The sequence below is a fragment of the Astatotilapia calliptera genome, chromosome 16 (genome assembly GCF_964374335.1).
Source record: "Astatotilapia calliptera chromosome 16, fAstCal68.1, whole genome shotgun sequence".
NCBI classification, from domain to species: domain Eukaryota; kingdom Metazoa; phylum Chordata; class Actinopteri; order Cichliformes; family Cichlidae; genus Astatotilapia; species Astatotilapia calliptera.
The window spans coordinates 34,726,438-34,752,576 of record NC_137437.1 but is presented as its reverse complement, the minus strand read 5'-3'; the positions used below and the strand labels follow the sequence as shown (position 1 = coordinate 34,752,576).

At 40.3% G+C, this 26,139-nt stretch overlaps 1 protein-coding gene across 1 annotated transcript in view; it reads left to right on the top strand.

The window, feature by feature from the left end:
- pth2ra (parathyroid hormone 2 receptor a) overlaps positions 1 to 26,139 on the top strand; it is a 72,843-nt gene that overhangs the window by 26,892 nt on the left and 19,812 nt on the right. Inside the window, exons 7-10 of the mRNA XM_026144345.2 lie at positions 3,789 to 3,942; positions 11,074 to 11,134; positions 12,787 to 12,853; positions 24,590 to 24,684. Of these exons, the coding sequence (XP_026000130.1) occupies positions 3,789 to 3,942; positions 11,074 to 11,134; positions 12,787 to 12,853; positions 24,590 to 24,684 (377 nt within the window). The remainder of the gene's footprint in view (positions 1 to 3,788; positions 3,943 to 11,073; positions 11,135 to 12,786; positions 12,854 to 24,589; positions 24,685 to 26,139) is intronic.

Sequence of the window (26,139 nt, the reverse complement as noted above, 5' to 3'; positions counted from 1 at the left end):
ATAACATGATGACATGAAACAGAACTGCTGGCTGTGTTACAGGTTTTTCTGTCCTTGAAAAGAAGGATGAGACATTGTTAAAGTGAGCAGATGAAAGGTTTTTGTCCCGATTTTTTTTCTTCCTTTCTTTGAAGCCACATGAACACGTAAGCAACGAGAAATGGCATTCACTTTAGATTTGTTTGTTTATTCTGGGTTTTCTTCCATTTGTGTGTATTTAATTTGTGTAAGTCACCAGTTTTAGACTACATTATTATCCCAGCTACAGACCCATGGTATTTGGTATTTAAATTTCATTTGTCTTGCTGTAGCAAACAAGAGCAGAGCTTGTTTTTCCTGTTTAAAGCTTAGAGTCTTGTAAGCAGCATTGTTAGTATTAATTATTCGGTTTGCACTTACTGTACCAGCTGATTTAGTTATTTAAATGTATTCATATTATTCAGAGGAGCAATTCCACCCTCATAAGCTTGTTAATTTAAATGATTAAATAAGGTGATCTGGTAAGAAAACGTAAAGTTCCAGAAGGAAATACAATGAATATTCATTGATGAGCAACATGTTTGAAGGTGAAACCTTTCGTTTAGAGTCCACTTACCTGTAGCTGGAGCATATTTGCTCCAGGAAACTGAGATAATCACTTGAATACTTGAATGACTCAGCCTTTGAGTCTGAGACAGTCGGAGCCACAACCTATACCATCACATACTGCCTGTGATGTATAATAAAGCATCTACTTGCATGAGTTCTGCAAGATTGTGTGTATATATATGGAAATGGGTGGAAACACATTCTCACCTTTGGCAGGACACTTCCACAGAAAATGTCCTATTTTCACATCCCAGACTGAAAATAAGAGGCAGTAACGTTTTAAGTGAGACTTCTCCTGCAATGACTGCATTGCAGGAGAAGTCTCACTGCTTTTTCCTTTAAACATTAATTCAGTGTGTGACTCTTCCCTGTGAGAAGGTTTCCCCACTGAATGTGAGAGCAGACTTCTAGTGTCAAACTATTCTCCACACAGTGGAGGTAAACAAATCATATATGTGGCACACTTAGGAGTTGTTTGGTCCCCGAGTGAATGCACAGGCTGGACTGTAGCAGGACTGAGTATGAAAGTCTAATGTGATTGGTACTCATGGCCATTGATCAGTGGGCTTTGATCAATGGCCAGGAGAATTTGCATATTAATGATGAAAGAACTGACCTCCCAGCCCATTGTTCATTCAGTCGTGCTGGTTTCAGTCATTATGCAAATGTCCTGTTTATAAGATTGAAACCTGCAGTCAGCTGAGACTGAGGAAGTCACCTGGATGAGTGACGAAACGTTTCTCCCACTGAAAACATCCAGATGAACAGAATCAACTTTTGGAGATTTAATTTGCACAAATTACCAGGGTTATTATATGTGTTGTATTAATTTTAAAGATTTGTTTTTAAGGAAACTATTTTTTACAGTTTTAGGACTGGGTTTGCACACTTTGATATCGATTTTCCACAGTTTAAAAATGTTTTAATACTTAGAGTTAAACTGGGTGTCTAGAATACAATAATACGAGTTATTTTGGGTTTTTTTGTGTCTTTTTTTGAGATGTGGTTAATCTATTTCCCCCCACACTTTCGTTAACTTGAAAAACCTTGTAAGTTAAACTTTTTGCATTTAAATAGCCCTGTAATAAAAAGTTTGTGGCCACATTTCTTAATCTTTAAATCCCGGTGCTTTCAGTCCCACTACTTTAATCTACAGTGGGGCAAAAAAGTATTTAGTCAGCCACCGATTGTGCAAGTTCCCCCACCTAAAATGATGACAGAGGTCAGTAATTTGCACCAGAGGTACACTTCAACTGTGAGAGACAGAATGTGAAAAAAAAATCCATGAATTCACATGGTAGGATTTGTAAAGAATTTATTCGTAAATTAGGGTGGAAAATAAGTATTTGGTCACCTCAAACAAGGAAAATCTCTGGCTCTCACAGACCTGTAACGTCTTCTGTAAGACGCTTTTCTGTCCCCCACTCGTTACCTGTATGAATGGCACCTGTTTGAACTCATCATCTGTATAAAAGACACCTGTCCACAGCCTCAAACAGTCAGACTCCAAACTTCGCCATGGCCAAGACCAAAGAGCTTTCGAAGGACACCAGGAAAAGTATTGTAGACCTGCACCAGACTGGGAAGAGTGAATCTACAATAGGCAAGCAGCTTGGTGTGAAAAAATCAACTGTGGGAGCAATCATCAGAAAATGGAAGACATACAAGACCACTGATAATCTCCCTCCATCTGGGGCTCCACGCAAGATCTCATCCCGTGGGGTCAAAATGATCATGAGAACGGTGAGCAAAGATCCCAGAACCACACGGGGGGACCTGGTGAATGACCTGCAGAGAGCTGGGACCAAAGTAACAAAGGTCACCATCAGTAACACACTACAACGGCAGGGAATCAAATCCCGCAGTGCCAGACGTGTTCCGCTGCTGAAGCCAGTGCATGTCCAGGCCCGTCTGAAGTTTGCCAGAGAGCACATGGATGATACAGCAGAGGATTGGGAGAATGTCATGTGGTCAGATGAAACCAAAGTAGAACTTTTTGGTATAAACTCAACTCGTCGTGTTTGGAGGAAGAAGAATACTGAGTTGCATCCCAAGAACACCATACCTACTGTGAAGCATGGGGGTGGAAACATCATGCTATGGGGCTGTTTTTCTGCCAAGGGGACAGGACGACTGATCCGTGTTAAGGACAGAATGAATGGGGCCATGTATCGTGAGATTTCGAGCCAAAACCTCCTTCCATCAGTGAGAACTTTGAAGATGAAACGAGGCTGGGTCTTCCAACATGACAATGATCCAAAACACACCGCCCGGGCAACAAAGGAGTGGCTCCGTAAGAAGCATTTGAAAGTCCTGGAGTGGCCTAGCCAGTCTCCAGACCTCAACCCCATAGAAAATCTGTGGCGGGAGTTGAAAGTCCGTGTTGCTCGGCGACAGCCCCAAAACATCACTGCTCTCGAGAAGATCTGCATGGAGGAATGGGCCAAAATACCAGCTACTGTGTGTGCAAACCTGGTAAAGACCTATAGTAAACGTTTGACCTCTGTTATTGCCAACAAAGGTTATGTTACAAAGTATTGAGTTGTATTTTTGTTATTGACCAAATACTTATTTTCCACCCTGATTTACGAATAAATTCTTTACAAATCCTACCATGTGGATTCATGGATTTTTTTTTTTCACATTCTGTCTCTCACAGTTGAAGTGTACCTCTGGTGCAAATTACTGACCTCTGTCATCATTTTAGGTGGGGGAACTTGCACAATCGGTGGCTGACTAAATACTTTTTTGCCCCACTGTATATAGTGTCAGTTCTATTGTAACAACTGAGTAGTGAGTTTAGCAGACTTCTATCATACGATTTTGATTTTCAGAGATGAAAAATGACAAAGAAAACAATCCAGGTTACGTCTGAAACCTTTACAGTATAAAATTTAGTGGGCATAGCCTGTACATGTCACTAATCTTGGAATCATACACAAACAATGACATAGTTAGCAGAAGCTGCTTTACTCTGTGTTTATGTTCTAGTTAATAACATCTTTGTGCAAATTTATACAGCAAGCTGCTTCTGATTGTAATGAGATCATTTCCTCTCTTATCATCACCTGTGGTGTTTGAATACTTTGAAGTACTGTGATCATCGCGTGTGTCAACACACAGACATGCAAAATAACAGCATAATAAGCTGCATAATACTAGTTTCAAATAGGATCTGATAAAACTGTTAATGCTTTCAGATTGGCTGCAAGGTGACTGTGCTGCTCTTCATCTACTTTCTGGCTACCAATTACTACTGGATTCTGGTAGAAGGCCTTTACCTCCACAGTCTCATCTTCATGGCCTTCCGATCAGATTCCAAATACCTCTGGGGTTTGATACTCATCGGATGGGGTAAGCACTAAAAGATTACATTACACATAACGCAGTTATGAAGGAGGACAAAACGTGACGAAAGCATCAGTTCTGAAGTTTATGGCTTCATTGCAACTACAATATGACACCATATGTAAAACAGCGCTTAATGTTTTCCAACATGCTTCAGAGAAGAGACTCATTAATATAGTTTGTGTCTGCTGTGTAGGGGAATTTCCAAACCTTTCGAGCAGAGTTAAGTGAGTGATTAACAGAAGTCAGTTTTATATCTGCAGTTTATTGTTGTTTTGATGGCAGTTGTGTAATTCATCACATCAAAAGCAGCAAAAAAGACTTTTGGAATAAAATTATGTTGTTTCATCTGAAACAGAACAGATTTGTCTTGTGTTTTTGTTCAAGTTTTTGTTCTGTCCTTGCAAAGGAGTGTGTCACATTGTTAAGAAAAGTAGATGAAAGGGTTTTTTTCCCACAACGTATTTTTCGTTTGTTTCTTTGAAGCCACATGAACAAGCAAAGAGCAAAGAGCATTCACATTACTTTTCCGTCTCCTCTGGTTTTCTTTACTTGTAGTTACTTTAAGTCACTAATGTTGGATTACATCAGCTGTAATAAAATACTAAAATATAAAATAATAATAGACCTTTTATTGACTCCTCCATCAAACTGCGTTGAAAGTTCAAATGTGATCAAATGCAGTCCTGTGAAAACTATGTGCACCATTACTGGTTCTATAGGAATTAAGAGGTTGTGCAGCAGCCAGGTGCTGCTAATCAGATGCACTTAATTGATTACTTGCAAGTGTGTGAAACTGTTGGGAAGACAACGTGAACATTTTCATTGTACTGTATAATCTGCAGATTCTGACAGAAATCTGCAACTATCCTTTGAAGCACCGCTGCTCTAAAACAGCAATAAGGATCATTATTAGGTTATTTACATTATTATGTAAATAACACAATAACTTAAAGCAAAAATTGGGAAACGTAAAGACCGAAGTCTTTATATTAAGGTGCATCAGTCAAACAATACTGTTGGTCTGGGTCTAAACTGAGCGCGTTGTGTGTGACGTCTTCTTTTGCGCATGCGGGCCGCTTTGAGCGTTCACACTAGAGCGCGTTTGCTGTCGCATTTTATTTGTAGTGTGAATGAGGAGACAAAAAAAAAATCGGATTTGATCAAAAAATCAGAATTGAGCATCAAGACCTGCAGTGTGAACGTAGCCTGAGGTTTGCAAACCACAAGACTTCTGAAACAATAGCCACCAGACCAAAGAGACCAAAGAGGAGAAGGCAGAGTTTGAGGTGTTTTTACTGATGTTCCAGCACTGGGTCAACCATAAACTCCTCTATATAAAAAAATATTTTCTGAAATAGAAAAGAAAGAAGGCGCTGCAGCGGTTCAGTCAAAAGTTCAGACCTAAACCTGTTTGAAATGCTGTGAAAGCACCAGAGAGACATAAACCTCAATGAACTGAAGCAGGGATGCGAAGTAGAGCAGGCCAGAATTCCTCCAACAATGTGAGAGAAAAATAAAATCATACAGAAAATGAATTCTTCTGTTACTGCTGCTAAAGGCGCTTCTATCATTTATCAGCATGGAGTCGACGGATCTCTTTACAGAACTCTGTGCTCCTAAAAAGATTAATATAGGCTTTCATTTTCATGTCTGTACGTTTAGATCTCTGTTTGCTTTTTCAGCTGTTTATCCATGAACTATTAAAGCTTTTGGGAATTATTATATAATCTGCCTATAATCATGTAGCGAAATATTTATAAATTTGAACTTCTGGTTATTTGAGGAGCTTTAACAAACATTTGGAAAATAATGGATTAACAGTTCAAGCAAAAATGTACAAACTTTATTATTTTAAACATATTTTAAATCAGACATTTAAAAAAAAATTTCATTTGCTTTTTAAATCATTAAAGCACTATTTCTGTAAAATAAATAGCCTTTCTGCTCAAGTCTTTGGGGTCGCCTGATTCATTAACTGAAATTTGCTTTACAGACACGTTAAAACATTCTCAAAAAGTTACTGTAAAATTCCTCCATATACCAAATAATACTATTAAAATTTATGACTGAGGAATATAAAGGGAATGCGATGCATTTTCTTAAGCTGATTTGTATATTTGCATAATTTACAGCCATTCTTTGGCTTGTGGTTTGTCTTTTATGAATCCATGTGTTCATTCACAGGAGGGGATGAATCCACATAATGATGCCGCCACTCCCTGCCTTCTTTTGAACTAATTATTTTTTCAGCACACATTTTTGAGCTGCTTTGGCTCGACAGCATGACACCAGCAAGAGATAAGAGGGGGAAGCATTCCCCAGCAGGGTAAAACACTTTGCAGATATATCTGTTAGAGTTCACTATCAACCATTTTTAAGTCGTCTTATTGGTAAAGTTGCCCTAAACACACACTTTTAGCACATTTTTAATTTGTCATGTTTTAGATGAAAGCCCAACGGTTCCTTTAACAACACGGTGTTTTGTTTCCATCTGCAGTTATCGTCAAGCACTCGCTGCAAAATATCTATAAGCCATTAGCTTTCCCAGTGAAGAAACTCGGTGACTAACACAAGATCATGATTACATCCCTGCTCTTTTCTCTGCTCCCACACTCCCTTTAAGCTCTGCCAACCTCTCTCTCTCTTTCTTCATTTTGTCTTTGGAGCTGCAGATAAGATACAGAATTCATTTCAAATGTCTGGTCTGCAGAATATACATACTGAAGGACGGGGACCACTTATCACCCAATTAAAGTTCCAGTGATTAATTATGCTAACAATATTGAAGCTGTTGCATTTAGAGAAGGGGTTTATAGTGATGATAGAGGGAAGAGGTATGAGGAGCTGATCTCGGCCAACGACAGTCACAATCTTATCACGTCTGTTTGTGAAGCCGCATGAACAGGAGACACCATCAGTAATTCCACATGCATCCAAATACAATTTAGAGCGTGTGACAGATTTGAGGAGTTGCTTAATGAGTTAAGTGGCAGTGGCAATAGAATACGTGCATTATAAATGCTGCTGTTAATGATGTCAGAGGAAGAAAAAATGGTTCTGTCACATTTAATTTCTCTTTTTGCAAAAGTGGATCTCACATCGTCGTCTTAGCTTCTCACACAGTGACAGTGTGGGTTGTTTCCTTTCCTGCCTCAGAGTAATATTTGCTAGTATCTGTGCTTCTCAGATAGTTATGGTCTCTGGTGGAGCAATTTAAAATATTATCATCGCCACAGCATCAAAAAGTGAAATTCTGTCACACATTTGACGTTGGCGCCTTGATGCAGTGGCTCAAGGTTTTGAGAAGAAAAGCAACATTGGCTTTTTACATCAGCATTCACTCTGGTTAGCTTAGGCACCAGAATTATGGGTAGGGTTGGGAACCCTGATGCTTATCTAATGAATCAGAGGGGTCCTTTAAGGTCATGTTCAAATGGCTTCCAGTCTGGCTGTTTTTAGTGGCTCACTGGAAGTCCCATTTTGTCAAATTGCACAGGTGCCCCTGCGATGTTCACTGGATCTCTGCTAGTGTGTCAGCACAGCAATCATTCAACACCTTTTTCACTGTGTGAAAGTGCAAAAAGTTGCAAACCATCAGAAAAAATGAAATCCCCGTTTTGTGCGTGCAGAATGACAGCACTGTGGGTTGATGGCAGAAACCAGAGTTGAAATCTTTTACCCCACATGTGCTTTCTCAGGCATCGGGGATAGCGTTTGGATTAATTCGCAGTGGAAAACTCTGAATGTGGGAATAAACAGGACACGTATGCTGCTGATTGCATTTCTGACCCAGTTCATTGCTTTCTGGGTTGGAAACTGGACTCTTTAATTGAAACTTGCTAAAAATTCAGAATCAGACATACATGGAGACTCAGATTTAATGACCAATTAAAGCTGCAAAAAGCGACGAGAGGGCCCTCGCACCCTGCCACACGTCCAGGCCAGCTTCAGCCGACCCGTGCTGAGGTCGAGCTGAGCTACATCTCGGGCATGCTGCGGTTGACTAGACTCACACGGACATGTGGCTGTTTTCAGTTTAGGAAGCTAATTGGGTGCTGCGTCACTTACTTACTGAACACCTTCTGTGCCCACTGTTTGTCAGTTGTCTAACCGTATATCACACTAATGTAGATCAGGTGTGGAACAAACAATTTAAATTTCACGTAATAATAATGGATTGGATTTATATAGCGCTTTTCAAGGCACCCAAAGCGCTTTACAATGCCACTATTCATTCACTCTCACATTCACACACTGGTGGAGGCAAGCTACGGTTGTAGCCACAGCTGCCCTGGGGCAGGCTGACAGAAGCAAGGCTGCCATTGGCCCCTCTGGCCAACACCAGTAGGCAAGTAGGGTAAAGTGTCTTGCTCAAGGACACAACGACCAGGACAGAGAGCCCGGGGATTGAACCGGCGACCTTCCGGTGACAGATGCGATTCCCAACTCCCTGAGCCACGGTAGATTAAATGATGATTATTACCTACTGTGTGACCTAATATTAGCACGTAGGCGTGTCCTATCCAGCACGTGAAGTTAGGGACAGACTGGACAAGGTGCGTCCTGTGATGAATAATTGAACTTTGTCATGCCACCATGACCTTTCATGAAAACTCAAAATCTTCGCAGTTTAATATCACCAAGTAGTTCAGTTTGCACTTTGTCAGATCACCATTGTTCATGTTGATCTGACGAAATGTTTTGGTGGGGTTTGTTAAAGTACACATCAGTAAATTCTTAAATTCAGTATGGCTGACTTCCTGCTGGCTTTGGGACATGGCTCCAAGAGATTTTTCTCTACATTTTGAGGTATTACGTAAGGCTGCCAAATTTCAGACTCGTATATCAAGCGCACTATTTTTTTGCTTACAGTTTCACACTGAAGCATCATCACTACCTGATGTTGATTCTGACCACTTTTGAGATGGATTTGGTCAAACTGGGAGCAGAAATCATTGCATGTCCTGTTCCTGGCACTATGACAGCTATTAAGTATTACAATTAAAATATGTTCAGGGGTAAATCCTTATCATACCTGAAAAGTTGGGTCGAGATTAGACAATGTGCGTGTAATGCAAGTTCAGCAGTTTAATATTGCCCAAGTCTGTAGTTTAAACTGACTGAATATGAGTTTTATTCGATAAAATCTCTACGTGGAGTTTGAAAAAGCCATTTTCAGTTCAATATGGCAGACTTCCTGTTGGGTCAGGGAGGCCATAGACTTTGTTGTCCATCTTTGCATGTTACACATATGTACCAAATTTCATTCATGTACCTCAAACTGTGTGTCCATAATACTTATTTATAACCTGCAAAGGTGGCATTTTGAAAACCCCAAACCAATAAACATGTAATTTTTTTTCTTCCAGAATTGGAATCAGAATACTTTATTAATCTCTAAGGAAATTATGTTTACCAGACCTGATGTGTGTGCTAAATTCTGTGATTTAGCTGTTGCATGTTAAGGCCTCCAAAAAGCTAATTCATTTGACGAATTAGTAAACAGAGCAGATACAATAGAGCAGGGGTGTCGAACTCCAGGCCTCGAGGGCCGGTGTCCTGCAGGTTTTAGATCTCACCCTGGGTCAACACACCTGAATCAAGTGATCAGTTCATTACCAGGCCTCTGGAGAACTTCAAGACATGTTGAGGAGGTAATTTAGCCATTTAAATCAGCTGTGTTAGATCAAGGACACATCTAAAACCTGCAGGACACCGGCCCTCGAGGCCTGGACTTCGACACCTGTGCAATAGAGCATTTGGACTTTTAGTGCTCAGGCTCCAACTATGACAGTCAACATACAAGACTGAAACAAGTTTGAGGACAGTAGTGAAACTGCAGACTTGCAAACATGGTTAAAGGGAGTGATTTTGAAGTAGCACCCATTCAGATGCACAAGAACACTACTGTGAAGTTTGGCCATGGTTCCGGTTATGTTACTGAATATTCCCTCTCAGCCACCTCGCCATGGTACGGTTTGACTCCAGTTGACATAAATGGTGGACTGCCCTGGGAATGTTGAAATGAACAACAAGCATACTTCTAGTTTAAAACTACTAAGCCATAGATGGAGACCCAGTTCTCAGCACCAGCTGCACAATAACCACCACGATACTTCATCTGAAGGTTTGAAAGAAGCTGATGTTTACTCTGTCCAAGTCGAAGGCCGTGGTAAAATTGCCCTCTGCAAGCATTTTAAGGAGCGGCTGAGCTTAAAGTGCTCCAGAGATTCACGGGAGGATGAAACTTTAAACCTTGTAGTCACTGAAGTCAAAAGGAGTCCTTGTGGATTTATGACTAAACAACTGACTTTAACACTCTGGGAATGAGAATGTGGTGTAACTTAATCTACAAAACCACTCTTTAGGTTTAAACATATTACTCCCCAAAGGTACCAAATCTTAGTCGAATAGTTAATGCATTTACTCTTGTTTTTACACTGGTACATTTAAGTGTTTTTAAATGGTTTAGAAACTGTGGAGTGGAAGGGAAATCAATAACAACCCACACAGTTTGAACAAAGTAACAGTGCAGTTGGAAGTTTCTTTAGGAAGTCCCTGTATGTGTGTTTGTGTACACATAAGAAAACACACAAAAGCTCTTTAGAGACAGAAGAATTACGCCTGACAGGAGAGGCTGAATGTGCTGCTCTGAGACTCGCCATGAATCAAAGCTGCTGGGTTGGAGGGCGTTATATCATGAAGTATGAATGTGTAATTAAGTGTGTCTGTATGTCACCAGCATGTGGGATTACTCTGATGTTTACATTCACGTCATGTTCTGTGTGTGATGCCTGCATTAGCTAACATGCCCGTGTCGGGTTTTATTTCTCCTACTTTGTGACCTTTGAGTAATGTGACCTTTTACAACACCAATACAACACCTTTCACCAGGATCCACTCTGTCGTGACTGAATATTATTTTAAAATAACAGTTTTACACTTTTGTCAATAAAGCAAACAGGCTGCTTTTAAATTGTAACGATCACCTCAGCTTGGTTCTCCTTCTGTATTGTGATGTGTCAGAGATACAGCGACAAACAATGTGAAGTGCAGTCTGGGAAATAAATCAGGTAAACAGCACATATGACATCACTTGCAAAACATCTCATTTTGCATTATGTCTAATTTCAGGTGTTCCAGCTGTTTTTGTGGCAGTGTGGGCGATCGTCAGGGCAACAGTGGCAGATGCAAGGTAAGAGAGAGAGGACTCAGACTCTAACGAGATTATCCCTGCGAGGTGTAAGACGTCCTCCAGCCCTCCCTCCAAAACCTAACCCTAACCCTGTGTTTTGTAAAAACTGTGTAAAAACTGTCTTCTGTGTTCAAAATGTAGATAATAGCCAGTCAGAAGGATAACCATCTTTAAGAAAATGATATAAAAACTATAATGACATATTGTGATACCACAGAGACTGTGTAAGCATTGGGCCCATCTCCACTGATAACTAAGACCTCACAGGGTTATAAAAACATCTGCCAAAAAAGTTTGGAAAAAATAAACTTCAAAATGAATAAGAAGAGAGGCGGGACGTTGTAATCACTGCTTAATTGTGGTGACATTTGAATCAGTGAAATACAGGATTTGATATGCAAAGAATGCTTGATTTGGAGTGCTTGATACCAAATCAAGCACCTTCAGACGTTGCCAATGTTTGAAGTACACAAGGCAAAATCTGGATAATGAAAAGAGTTGTTAGAGAGTTAAACATGAGAGACCACAGGAATTATAAGTCAAAACGGGAACAACAAATGCAGGCAGTCGGTCAATATCCTGGTTTGTGCAACATGACAATATTCACCACAAACTACTGCAAGAAATACAAGCTGACGTTTTGGCATTTTAAAATCCTTAATCAAAATATTTAGATAATGTGATATGACCTAAACTAGAATTGGGAAATTAAATTAAACCCAAAATAATAAAAACAACCCCAGATTAACAAACAAACAAACAGTAAATTAAAAAAATTATAATCAAAAATGAAAAAACTAACATTCTCCTTTGAATTTAAAATGTATTAACAAGTTAAATGGAAAATATCTAGTTCTTCTTTAGCAGTATCTAAAGTAGGTCACACCTCTGCCTGTTTCTGACTTTATTCATACACCTTTTTATTTGCTCTGTGTGTCTAAAAGCATTGAGCGTAGAGCTTTGGACCCAAATGTAGGAAACCAGAGGCAGAGTTAAATAACAGAAACCTGCATTTAGGCCATAAATAAAGTCTAGAAACCAAGAGAAGTCACAGGAGACCACTGAGAGCACCACACAGGGAAACAGATGCTTCGACAAAGCACAAAAGGGAGACAGGACTATTTATACACAAAGGGCTGATTAGACAACAAGAGACAGGTCGGAACAGGTTAGAAGAGCCAGGGGAAGACGGAGACAGGAAGTAAAACCAAAACTAACCTGAAGGACGCACGAAACAAGAAAACAGGGAACAATAGAGGATGCGAATACTTAAAGAGAGGAACAGATGCAATAGCACTGAGGGACCTCAGGCTACTGTTATATGAAACAAAGACAAACAATAATTGAAATTCATTCCTACATTAACTCAAAGATGGCACAGAAAATAAATCAGTGCCATCTTAAATCCAGAAAATATAACTTAAAGATGTGAAAACCCCCAAAAGAAGCTCATATTCAGTTATTGTCACAGGAAAAAATAATAGAAACACTAGGATCATCACACCATCACTGCAGTCTCGAGCATTTCAGAGTTTCTCTACACAGTTCCACTTCTCTACTCAGTCTGCTTTTCTGAATGACACCATCACCTTTTGCTTCTGCCTCTCTCACTGAGAATCTTCTTCCTTCCTCTGCATCTGTGTCACCTGCAGGTGCTGGGAGTTGAGCGCTGGGAACATCAAATGGATCTACCAGGTTCCCATCTTGACAGCGATTGGGGTAAGAGTGCTACATTTGTTGCTGCCTATAAATGCAGCTTGAAAATTCACAAGGATACACTTTTGTAAAAAGGGGCAGTCCTCTATAATTTCACTTCAGGCTTTTGAATTTCTTGCTTGTAACCTGAAAGGTTTGAAGTTTCCTTCCATGAACACAAACAACTTGTTGCTGAGCACGATGAAGCATCGGTGGCTCATTCTATATGACTGTCTTCTGAAATGCAGAGTTTTCTCTCATAACCTCTGAATTTCTAATATTTGGTTATTTAAAGTTATTAAACGTGAGTTATGATTTTATGCTTTGGATGCTGTTACTACAAGATGAAATTCTCCAATTAAAGCCAATAAAATTAGCAGTTTTGTAACATAAGAGAAATAATATTATAAATATTAACTAAATCTTTCAAAATCTCTGTTCCCTATTCACGTTAAGAGCTTGCTGGTAACCAGTTCAGCGGCAGTGTGCACTCAGTATCCTTTACAGATCAGAAATAAATAAAGATTGATTGAAAGTTTGGCAGGGAGCAATCTAAAAATACAAACTGCAAGCAGCGTTTTATTCTCTCTCGAGGCTTCAGTGTGCCGGAGTATGAAAAACAGTAAATAGAGTGATATTGCAATACTTTAAGTTGAGTTTTATCGACCACTGAAGTGCTTTCATGAGCCAGTTTCACCCATTCACACATGAATAATATCAAACACACCGTTCTGGCACATGAAGAACTCAACCTGTGACCTTCTGATTGGTGGATCCACCGCGTGTCCTTCACTCTAACACCTTCTCTGTGCTTCATATTTAACAATCATGCAGCTCTGACTTGTGACTCTGACTGTTTATGTTGTGGTTTCGCACTTGCACTTAACTTTTAGTGGTGCGTGTTTGTTATTGGACAGACGGAGCGGTGGTGGCTGATGGGAGATATGTTGGATCTGAAACATGTTGAATCTAAGGAATAAATCTGAAGGAGCACACAGGCACGCTCACCAACCACAGCTGGAAAACAGGCTGAAGGTGTACAGCAATCCTCTTTCATTTGGACAATGCTAACTTGTTTTTGCTTACAATTTCCACACTTATTCCCCTCATGTGTCGGGAAGCCAAACACCACCTATGGAATTTAAATAGAGTTCACTCAGAAGGATTTGTTCTTTTACCAGTTGTTCACAGAAAATTGGTCTCAGGCTGGAAAAGCCATTTACTACCTTTATACCATATGAATGCGATGTAGTAAAGTGCATGCAATGTTGTGTGCTGTTTGTGTGGTAGGCAGAGAGAGGGCTTGTCAGACGGGCTAAACAGAACTTAAACAGCTTTATTGTTGCAGCCCGGGAAACAAAATAGAAAACAACAAGAAACGCGACCGAAACAAAAAACTAGAACTTATTTCATAACAGAACAAACTGGGCACAATTGAGGAGGGAGGGGCAACGACATGATAAAGAACAGAGAGAAACTGAGGACTTAAATAGACATGAGATAATCAGGGAAAGCGACACAGCTGAGGACAACAAGGCTCAGGTGAACCGAATCAGTTAACGAGCACGAGGGAAGCAAACTGAACTGAAGAGACTATCACAAAAATAACCCGACTGAGACTAAAACACATGAAATTGACAGAACGATGTAAACAAAGACAAAACTGCCTAACAACAGAAAATATGATGGAAACAGATACTAGACGTGGGGAACATAGAAGAGCCGGAAAAACCTGAGAATAACAGAGAAAATGATGAACACAAAATCAGAATACAAACTTAACCAAAGCAAAGGTTATAACTAAACTGAAAAGTGCAACAAAGTTAAGCGGAAACTATCAAACAGAAAACAGAGTCCCAGAAAACGCTGGAGCCCAGGATCATGACACGTCCTGCTTTTAACCTTTTAATGCCTGAACCATGAAAAAAATTACCAAAATATTCACATTTTTGAAAATGTTTACTGAACCTTCTGATCATGAATTAAATATTAAATATTTTTTATGAACTTTAATTTTTATTATATCACTTAAAATGTTTGGTGATCTATTTAGGTTTATTCAGGGGTAAAAAAATATGCACAAGCCTGAAAAACTTACATATCAATTATGATGCAGGAATGAAAGAGTTAAAGGAAGAATTAGGAAAAGATACCAAAGCCTCCTGGGAATTGTACACCAAACAAACAAACAAACAACTCGGTTGACTTAACGATGCAGGCACAAAGACGACAAGTCAAGCAGCTAAACCACAAGGCTAACCAAAACAATGGGGAGCACGAAGAGGCAAAATAACACAAAGGAAGAGCAGCAATTATCCAGATCACGCTGCACACTGAGTTGTTGCAATCCTGTCGTTCTCCTTTGATTAAAGTTGTCACACAATAAGCTCATCGGCACATCGAAACTGGAACAGAAAGCAAATAACTAGGTGTAAAAATGAGCAAAGGGTGACTTGTGCATTTTAAATAATTACTTTAGGCGATGCACCTGTAACAGCAGGTACTACCGATCAAAAAAATGTGACGCATAGTGAGGGTGGCTTCTTTAGTTTTCGTCTGATCAGAGCATTATTCAAACTAAACTGTCTGCTAATATCCAAAACCAACACTCATTTTCAGTCCCTGACTGGTCCACTCTGCATGTCAAAGACCCTGAATCCCAAATTGCCCCCATCACAAATACAGGATTGTTTGTGATAGGTCAGAAACTTTTAAAAATAATCGAGTGAAATTTGTGTAAATGAGTGTGTGAATGTGGCCTGCAGTGCAAAAAGCTTTGAGTCCTCAGACTACAAAAAACACCATATCAGGCAGTCTGTTTATCATTTTAGTTACATGCAGAGCTAGTGAGTTTCAGTGAGGCACAGAGAAGAATGAGTCACTGTGTGGGATAAGGTTGAGGACCTTTGTCCACAGACAGTGTGGCTCCGTGATGCAGTGGTTTGCACAATCGCTGAACACTTGAAGGTTTGAGACCAGGAGGAGACATAAATTCCTCTGGGATTGCAACAGGAAGGTCATCCGGCGCAAGAATCTGCTGAATCGAGTATGCAGAACCACAAGCGAAGCTAACCTCTGATGAATGAGGGAGCACCTGGAAGAAGCTTCTTCTTATCTGTGTCCACAGACAGCTCTTTTTTTTGCCCGGTCGGCACCTGTGACCTCACTCTGTGCGTGCTCGGGGCGTTTTTGTGCTCAGCGACTTGTCAGGCTGTCAGTGGTGATTGCCATAGGATCTGTATAGAAAGCAGACTCTGCCAGCACAAAGTTAAAACACTGCCAGTGAGATCAGATGCTTAGTCTACATTTTTCTCACAAATACGTGCCAGGTTACACTTAATGGGCTGCAGCCAGGAGAGACATCCAAGCACCGATGCCTGGCTCGTGTGTGCCATATTTCCTTAAATTGCTGCCAGGTATTTATTAACCTCAACTAGAAGAAAAACAAGGGTTTACTGTAATTAAAGCAGGCGGAATCTGCTCATACAATCAGATTGAGTTAGAAATCCATCATGAAGCGCTGACAGCACTCCATTGTGGTCTGAATCTGTCGGGGTATCCTCACAGCGGGGGCTCGCTGGTGACAAATCTTTCACTTGCTTTTAAAATAGCTCAGCATTAGTTGTACAGCAGCTGAGTATCGATTCATTATACTTACAAGTGGTGGTCCTGAGGGCTGGTGTAAGTCGATGGGTTGGAGGTGGTGAAGTATCCGTGGGCTGGTGGGCTGCTCTCTGTGAAACAAAGAAGAATAGAGTATGTGGGCCGTTTTTGTAATTCCAATATTTATTTATTTATTTATTTATTTTAAATAGAATAATAAATAAAATATCTTCCATCTAATTCTAATTATTAAGCAATTGTTATTGTTATTATCCCAGCAGAGACACATTATATAATTTGGAGTCATTATGATTTATCAGCATGGCAAATTGTTACAGCAGGTAAAAGCCTGGTTAGGCGTAATGAGCCAGTTAAGATAATAATGGTCAGAATGTTAAATTAAATTAGCAACGTGTAAATAGAATATTTTCAGTTTTTGTTGAACATGTAAAAGAAAACGTGTGCTGGGGGGAAAATAAGTAAATCCTTGGATTTAGTAAGTGGTGCCTGGCAGCAATAACCTCAAACAGGTGCACCTGGTAGCTGCAACGCAGCGCAGCGCTCAGCAGGAAGTTTGATTTACTTATTTATTTTCCTCTGAACTGCTTCAGCTCAGCCGTACCCACGAGAGGAAGCAAAACAAACAAACAAAACAAAAAACCCCAAAACAAAACAGAAAATTTGTTTTATTTTAATTTTTGATGTTGCTAATAAACTGTCTCAAACTATGATTGAGTCATGAAAGTTGCCACTTTTGTAATATTTACTTGTGGCATAATTATAAGAATTATGTGGGGACACACACACACACACACACACACACACACACACACACACACACACACACACACACACACATTCAATGACTGATCAATCATCATGACACATAAAAAGAATTCTGGTCTTATTTATAAAATATAAAAAATGCACTACTGAAGGAAATAGGAAAGGATTTTCCGTTCTCTTCCATGCGGCCATGAAGCATTTCTTCATGGACAGGTCTCCAGAGGTCATACACAAACCTTTCTGACTCTGTGGGTGATCTTAAATCTTTGCTCCTATGCCTCCTACCTGGTGTTTCCTCAGGGCCTCAAGGCCATCCTGGAAGCTTATTATCTAATTTGGGAGGCAGTACAAGACCTCGGTGTATTCCCGTTATCTCAAAGGAAAAGTCAAGGGTGCTAAAAAAAGACTTGAGAGCTGGCTCACTGTGCTTCTGGTCAATAGGTTGAGTCGTCTTTGTCCTCCTTGGTAAGAAATAGCAATTATTCTTCTCTCTCTCCCAAAAGAATTATCTGTAAGAGGAATAGCGTGTCTCATGTGATTACCCTAACAGTGGGTACTGTTTGGATGTAATGGATAGAGGTGAAGGAGTTTAAACTTGTTATTCCACACTGTCTCTATGCTGTAGGTCATTCCAAAAGCAGATTCCTTTGTTTTCTAGTGGATTACAGTGAGCTGGCTCTTGTGAACAAATGTGAAAGTTGTTCCGTCTGACTGAGCGCATCTGTGCCAGCACCCCATAACCAGCCTGTGTAAATGTGCATCTACTGAGCAATTTTAAAAGAAGTCAAAACAAATGGACAGCTACATCTGTTTCCTGAGAGGTTAAATACAAAGCTTAACTAAGGTTTTAGGTGTTCCTTGCATCAATCCCCTTTTGTGTAATTCTGAACTTCTGTAATAGTATCACGGCTAACAAGACAAGCCGTGTGGAGTAAGAGAAGGACCCAAAGATGCAGGCAATGACTTAGATGAGAAGAGTGATCTTTATTGACATGGGGTGAAAATAGGCAAGGCAAGTTTATTTGTATAGCACAATTCAACAACAAGGTGATTCAAAGTGCTTTACAGAGACATTAGAAACAAAAACAAGATTTAAAATTGATTAAAACAAGCAAACAAACAAACAAATTAACAAACAAACAAAACAGTATATAAAATCAAAACAGATAAAATCAGTAGTTAAAATGTTAGTTTTGAAATTTGAGCTTAAAGTGTGGATTTGGTGCTTTATTCAAATGCAGCTGAGAACAGGTGAGTCTTCAACCTGGATTTAAATAAACTGAGTGTTTCAGCTGATCTGAGGCTTTCTGGGAGTTTGTTCCAGATATAAGGAGCATAAAAGCTGAATGCAGCTTCTCCGTGTCTGGTTCTGACTCTGGGAACTGATAAAAGACCGGATCCAGATGACCTGAGGGATCTGGATGGTTCATACTGGGTCAGGAGGTCACTGATGTATTTTGGTCCTAAACCATTCAGAGCTTTATAGACCAGCATCAGAACTTTAAAGTCTATCCTCTGACGGACAGGCAGCCAGTGTAAAGACCTCAGAGCTGGACTGATGTGGTCCACTTTTTTGGTCTTAGTGAGGACTCGAGCAGCAGAGTTCTGAATATAAGTTCTGAAATACAGAGTGACACAGAGGTGGTGAGGACAGGAACTGAGAAATAACCAAACTGGGAGGAACTAACTAAAGAAACCTGAAAGCATGACTCGCGGGATGATGTTCAGGATAATGCTAGGGTGAGACAGAATAACACAGGGAGGTAACACAGACGGACCAGTGACGAGTACAAGAGAACAAACACTATAAATACACATAGGGAAATGAGGAAACTGCACACAGGAGGGAGACGTGGCTGAAGCTAATCGACATGACGAGACAGGGAGGATGCAAACTGAATACACTGACATAAGACACGGACCTTCACAATAAGACAGGAAACTCAACACACATGCAAAGGCACAGATGCAGAGACCTGACTAACCTAGAACAGAGGGAACACACAGGCAGGGATGACACAGAAACAGAGGGAGCACAGAGTAACACGAGGGGCAAGGGGACCAAAACACAGACAGCAATAATGCAACAAATAAATAATAAACTACTCAACACACTGGGCCACAGACCCACGACTGTGACAAATAGTTTCTATATTTGGACATCAAAGTAACACAATCCCCTTTTCATTATTTTAACATGTGGTGGGTTATGATTGTGATGTAAGGCTATGAAAAGCTCAAAACACTGCAGTGAGAAAGTTTTCTGGGGTTACATGTAAGGCCAGCGTGCAGCGAGCTAGTTTACACTGTACACTAAAGACCTTACCAGGGGCTAAAATGCTAAATTAAAATAAAGGGGGGAAATATTTTGGTCACTGATAAATGAATAAATCACTGGATGAGAACAGCCCCACATTTGTTACATGCTCATCCTACAATCCAGTGAAATCAGGTTGTGTTTGTTCCTTTAAATACTCGTGCGTGAAACTGACTGCTGTACAGACTGTTTGTTCGGATGAAGAACAGGTGTTCTTGGTATCCTCTGGTTCCTCGTGTCCTTTAAAATGCTGTAGAGAGAAAAAGCAACGTTGGGTCGTTTTTCTAACCGATGCACTGATGAGAACGGGCTGACCATCCCTCAAATTTAGATCACCGAATAGGAAACTTCTTACAACGATGATACCGCTGATGTACAAATAATAGATTCCACAGGAGATAAAACTATGCGGCACATGCGCACGTAGGTGTGTGTGTGCATGAATTTCTCAGGGCATAAGAATCTCAGGCAGATACATCTGAGCACAATTAACCCCAAGAGAAAATGACCTCAGGACGGTTTTAATGAACTCTCCGTGTTTCTAAAAAGAAAAACCTGCATAGATAATCAGAGCTGTGATATTTTTATAAAGGCACTGAGAAGGCCAAGGTCTACAAATCATTAAAAAGGCTCCAACTTTCCCCGTCTCACACTGGTAATGATGTAGTGCTCCATGTTTCACATAAACTACATGTGCAGGTAATACACGCACCCTGTATTCAATATTTAGTAGTAAATACTTGGAATTACTTTTGGATTTGTCTGGGTCCTGGGTCTCCTGACCCAGCGTTTTTAGTTCTTTGTGATTTTTGTATTATTGTACTTGTGTGTGATTTATTCTATGGCTTCTAGTTTTGATCCCTTGCCCTTCATGTCTCTCTGTGTCCCCTCTGTTCTGTGTAATTGTGTGTCTTTGCATGTTTGAGTTTCTTGTTTTCGGTCACTCTGCATTGTGCATTATGTTCTCATGGTTGGTTTTTTGTTACTCTCTCTAGTCTAGTCTCTTGTGTTCCCAGCTGAGTATTTCCCTGTGTATTTTGGTTCTTAGAGTCCTCTGCCTTATGGTTTATGTCTCTGTATTTCTTAGTTGCTGTCTCCACTGTGTCAAGTTCGCGTCTCTGTGTGATCCTTCCTGTTTTACTTTGATGGTCCGTGTCTCATGTGAATGCGTCCTGCTTTGCTTGTCTCGTCAGTCCTGATTTCTCCCAGCTGTGCCCTCCTTCTCTGTCTCATTCCCCTCGTTACTTCCCAGTGTATTTAAACCCTGTGTTTCTCTGAGTCAGTGTCGCGTCGTCCCTCATGCTGTGTGGATCTACCTGTGTCTCTCTGTGAGTTTTCTAAGTTCCCAGTTTAGATTAGTTTGTATGTTTTTTCCCTGCCAGCAAATAAAGCTGAGTTTTGAGTTCACCTCCCTGAGTCTGTGAGTCCTGCATTTTGGGTCCAACTCCTGCCTGCCGCACAGCGATTCATGACAGGATTATAGTTCTCCAATAGAAAACTGAATATCAATTTCGTGGAATATCACTCCTCTGGACTGAGGGCTTTTTAATATCAAACTTGCTTTAACATCACAATTTAACAAAAAGAAGAGTGAGTCTATTCATGCAGTGTTTTTCTGTGAGTGGCACTTATGCAAAACCTCTGAATTAATGAACAAGCTACTTAAAACTGCACGTTTGTTCAAAGACATCTTCCGAGTTGTGTCTGTCTGTGCGTGCTGTGAGTTTACACCAGGCTCCCACTGGTAAACTCACCTACAGACTCTAATCAGAGGCAGCGTTGTTTCATCAGGACAAATTCACTGCTGGTTATAGAAAATTACTGAATGAAGACTTAATGTGTGTACATTTGTTGGACCAACTTTTCTTTCCCTAATTCTTTGTGGCACAGATTCAGCAAAGTGCTGGAAACATTCCTCAGAATATTCAGGCCACCTGCAGCCTGAATGGCTGATACAGAGCAGGATAAATCTACGCTTTCACGTTCTGACACTGCCTTCTGAATGACACAGCAGGAACAGAAACTCATCAGACCTGGAAGTGTTTGTTCAATCTTCTGTTGTCCACTTAGGGTGATCCACATGAACTGTAGCTTCAGTTTCCTGTTCTCAGCTGACACCTGGTGTGGTCTGCTGCTGCAGACCATCTGCTTCAAGGTTCAGAGATGCTCTTCTGCAAACTGGTTGTAATGATTGATATTTTTTTTTTTTTTTTTTTTTTTTTGAATCACTGTTGCCAGCTTCCATGTGATTGGATGTTTGTGTTAGCAGTTGGCTGCACAGGTGTACCTAATGAAATGTCCATTGTGTGTTTACAGAGTTGAGGCCATGTTGCTACATTGTTAAGTGATTACCGTATTTCCCGGACTACAAAGCGCACCTGAATATTAGCCGCACAAGCTAAAATCAGGGGAAAATCCTGTTTTGTACATACATTAGCCGCACCTGACTAAAAGCCGCAGGTGTTTCAATGTTGACTTATCATATGTAAGAGAATATGCACAAAGGGAATTGTCAGGAAAGAGATGGCTGTTTGGAGACACACCCCTTTTATTAATATTTTGAAAAACAAGTTATAGGTACATATTTACACATGTAGTACATAACAGTAACCTACAGCACACCAGAAAAATAGATTCGGACTACCTTTTAGGCTCAGGTGCAGTGACACAGCTTTAACAAGAAGAAAAGTCAGTCATTCACCATCTTTCTCTTCTTCCTGCGCACTAAAACCACCAAAGTCCTCTTCTCCAATGTCGGATACGAACAGGCTCAGGATGGCTTCGTCATCCACTCTCCGCTTCTCTCCTTCGTTGTCACTTTCAAAACCAAAGAAATCCTCGTTGTCAGTGTCAGAGTCGAACACCCTCAGAAGGGCCGTGGCGGTGTCCTCCTCTCCATCATGGTAATGGTAAAAGTCTGATTGTTACTAACAGCTCAGCCAACAATGTTTGGTACTTTGGGGATTTTGAGTATTGTCTGTCTGTCTGCACACAGATTTGATTATTATAGTACCTGCTGGTTATGTCAGTGGAAACTATAGTTACAAAATTTTACAGATCTGTGCTTGTTCGACACTGGGTTACTTTTGAACACTACGACTGCATAACAAAATGGTCTCTAATTTCAACTATGCTTTTTCTCTGGTTACAACAAAAACGTTTAATTTCTTAATTCCTCTGTTTAATGAGCTGCTAAACACAAACGTTCATATCTGAACTGGCAGAACAGAAAATGAGTCTAGTGTCTGCAGGACTACTGTGCTGTTAAAATGCAGCCTCATATTTACACAGCTTGCAATGATACAGTCAGCTAATTATTTACTGAAAATGTTGGACACATAATTGATATACAACATTATTTTTTTATGTTTTTTGGTAAGTTTATAAGTAAACGAGTATGCTTACAGACACACACAGGCAGTTATAGTAGATTGCATACAGTTGGTGTAAAAAGGACACCCAGCACAAAGAGAAGAGACATCTCATCTCAGTGTTTTTCATTGCTTATAGTGCACAGATGATAGCATTCATAGTTAGCACAGTCAATAATCAGTATTTCTGGAAATGTCTGTGAAGGTTCTCAGTCATCCAGGTCATCGTAGTCAAAGGAGCTTGCAAAGAAAAGCGTCTGGACTTCTTTAAGTTGCTTGAAGACGTTTCACCTCTCATCCGAGAAGCTTCTTCAGTTCTAAGGTCAAATTGGGGGGGAGTCCCAGATATAAACCTAGTGGGAGTTTCCCCCCACAGAGGGACAAAGGACCCCTGATGATCCTCTAATCGCCTGAGCCAAGGTGGGAAACTGGGCGTGGGTCCCAATCAGCCAGGGTTTCAGGTGAGCTCATTGTGAAACCTGGCCCCACCTTATCATGCGAATTCCTGAGGTCAGATGGCCCAGGATGTGAGTGGGCGTTAAGGCGTCTGGGAAGGGATCTCAAAACTGGATTATAGATGGCAGAGAGTTGGTGTCGTAAACCCCCGCCTCTGTTCAAAGATGGTCGCTCACAGTGGACATAGATGGCTTCTTTCACTCCTCTTTACAACCATCTGTCCTCTCTGTCCAAAATGTGAACATTGGCATCCTCGAAAGAGTGACCTTTGACCTTAAGATGCAGATGGACTGCTGAGTCTTGTCCTGTGGAGGTGGCTCTTCTAATCCAGTTTTGAGTTCCCTCCACCTTCTCGGATGAAAGGTGAAACGTCTTCAAGTAACTTAAAGAAGTCCAGACGCTTTTCTTTGCAAGCTCTGACTGTTTCTGGAAATGTGATAATATGGCTGTTTGTTGTTTTAGAGCTGAAATTCATCACATGGTCTCATTTTCTGGGTTAAACCTTGGCACATGTTCAACAATTACAATTAGCACAGTCACATTTGTATCAGTTTGTCTGTGTAATGTGTTTATGATACTAAAAAGGAAATATGCAGAAGATAAAGAGTGAACACAAACACTGTAAAATGTATGAACTCACAGGAGGTGTGGGTTTAAGTAAAGTGCTTTGGCTCACTGTTTAATGTCTGGATTATGTCTACGTGTGCAGCGATGCTGGTCTCAAAGTGTTTTATATGGATTCTGAAGCTTATTCAGGCTCATTCAGGTGGTGCATAGTGTCAGACTGAAAGTATTACTAAGTCATTGGTGGCATAAAACATAAGCCTCAATTTGCATGTTTTAAATTACTTTGCTCAAGTCTCATTAAAGTCTCGTAGAGGAAATGACAAAAGTTCCAAAGGAGAAGTTAGTAAGCCTCTAAAGGTATTTTGCTATGATTAATAGACCTGCTTCCACACCGTACCTTATGATATACAAAATCAAGTTCTGTAACAAGTGTACAGGTGAACAAGGATTATTAGAAACACACTCGTGCAGTGTACCGAAAGACAGCGAATCAAATCGTGATTCTGGCTGACGTTCTGCACGTCCAGCCCACACAGCCGTCAAGTCTTTGTGTCCTGATCAGAATTAATCACCACTGTAAAAGGTTTCATTTATTTTATGTATATGATACAGTTTCAGCATGTCAAAATATGAAGAGTCTTTGCTTTTCTTCTGTTCCAGCTCAACTTTATTTTGTTTGTGAACATCGTGCGAGTTCTGGCCACTAAAATACGAGAGACGAACGCAGGGCGATACGACACCAGGAAACAGTACAGGTTTGAAATGACTTTTTCTGTAACGCCACTCATTCATCCTGTGCTCAGGGTTGCAGTTTGCTCTAAATGCCTCTGTATGTCACTACTCGTGAATGCTGATGTGCTGATAACTCACCGTTTCACTCCCCAGATGCATCAGTCAGGTGCTGTGTCAGGCTTCTGTCTTGTTTCTTAAGGACATAAGGTTCAGATACTGTCAGTTTGCTTTAGATTGTTATTACTTTAGGCCTGCCACTTTTTCATTTGTCCTCCATTTGTCCAGTTTTCTCATTTCTTTTAAGGAAACTGCACACCATGGTGAGATATGGATATAACGGAGTTCTCAGTTACTAGCTCTTTGGAAATCACTTAATTGGTCAAAGATATAATTTTACGGCTGTCAAACTGTGTTATCTTTTGTATTTCTCATGGAATCAGCTAAAGAAATGCAAACAATTTATGCATCTTTGCAACAGGCTGCTAGTGACAAAGAGCCTAAATGTACAATTTACAAGTTGCCTGCTGTGTGTCGACACAACACTGGTCCACTGGTTCATCCCCAGAGTTAGAAATATATTAGAAAATGGTCAGATACAAGGGCTGGACTACTCTAGTGTAAGACTACAGTGTGTATGACATGAAATTAAATGGGAAAAAAAATGCCTTTTTTCTTTTTTGATAGCCTTCTGATTGCAGCTCTTAGGACGTGAGGATGAAAGCTTTGAAAATTTTGCAGACAGACAATATTTACTGATTTGCAGTGTTAGGTCTCTACGGAACTAGATTCTCTTATAATGATGTGAATCTGAGCACAACTCTTAACCCCAGCTCAACAGAGCAACAAGTGAAGGATCCACTGATGCAGCATCAAATATTTACTGAGTTTAATTCTCAGTGTGCCAAAATATTACAGACTCCCACAGACCAAAGATGAGCACATTAGTTTATGATGATTGGCCACAGGTATGAGACAGATGGGTTGTATAGAGCGCTCTGTGAATGAATGAATATGATGCTTTATCTACATTAGGGGAAATGCATTGTTCAGTAGCTTTCTAACAGACTCGAGGCTGAAGTAAGGGTGGTTCAGACCACAAACCTTCTATTTAGAAGAAGTTCTAGTCTATGCTTTGACCCACAGCTGATCAACTTATAGAATCTTTTCTACTGACGGCTGTAAAAAAAGTTCTAAATATCTTTGCTGGCAAGCTCAATTCTTTCAGATCAAAATTCAAGTCTTTATCATCTGAGTTTTCTCTGATCTCCTGGACATAGTTTCTCATCTGTCTCTTCTCTAACTAAAATGAATCCTGACAAATTTCATATAAAAGTTCTGCCTGTCACTTTCCCCCCCATGCTGCTCTCAGTTAGCGATCTGTCTCTTTTATCCAGGTGCATTAAATGATTGCTTCAAGACAGCTAGTGTCCTCCCTCTCACAGATACGGCTGTTTTACATAATTGCAGTGCATGTTCAA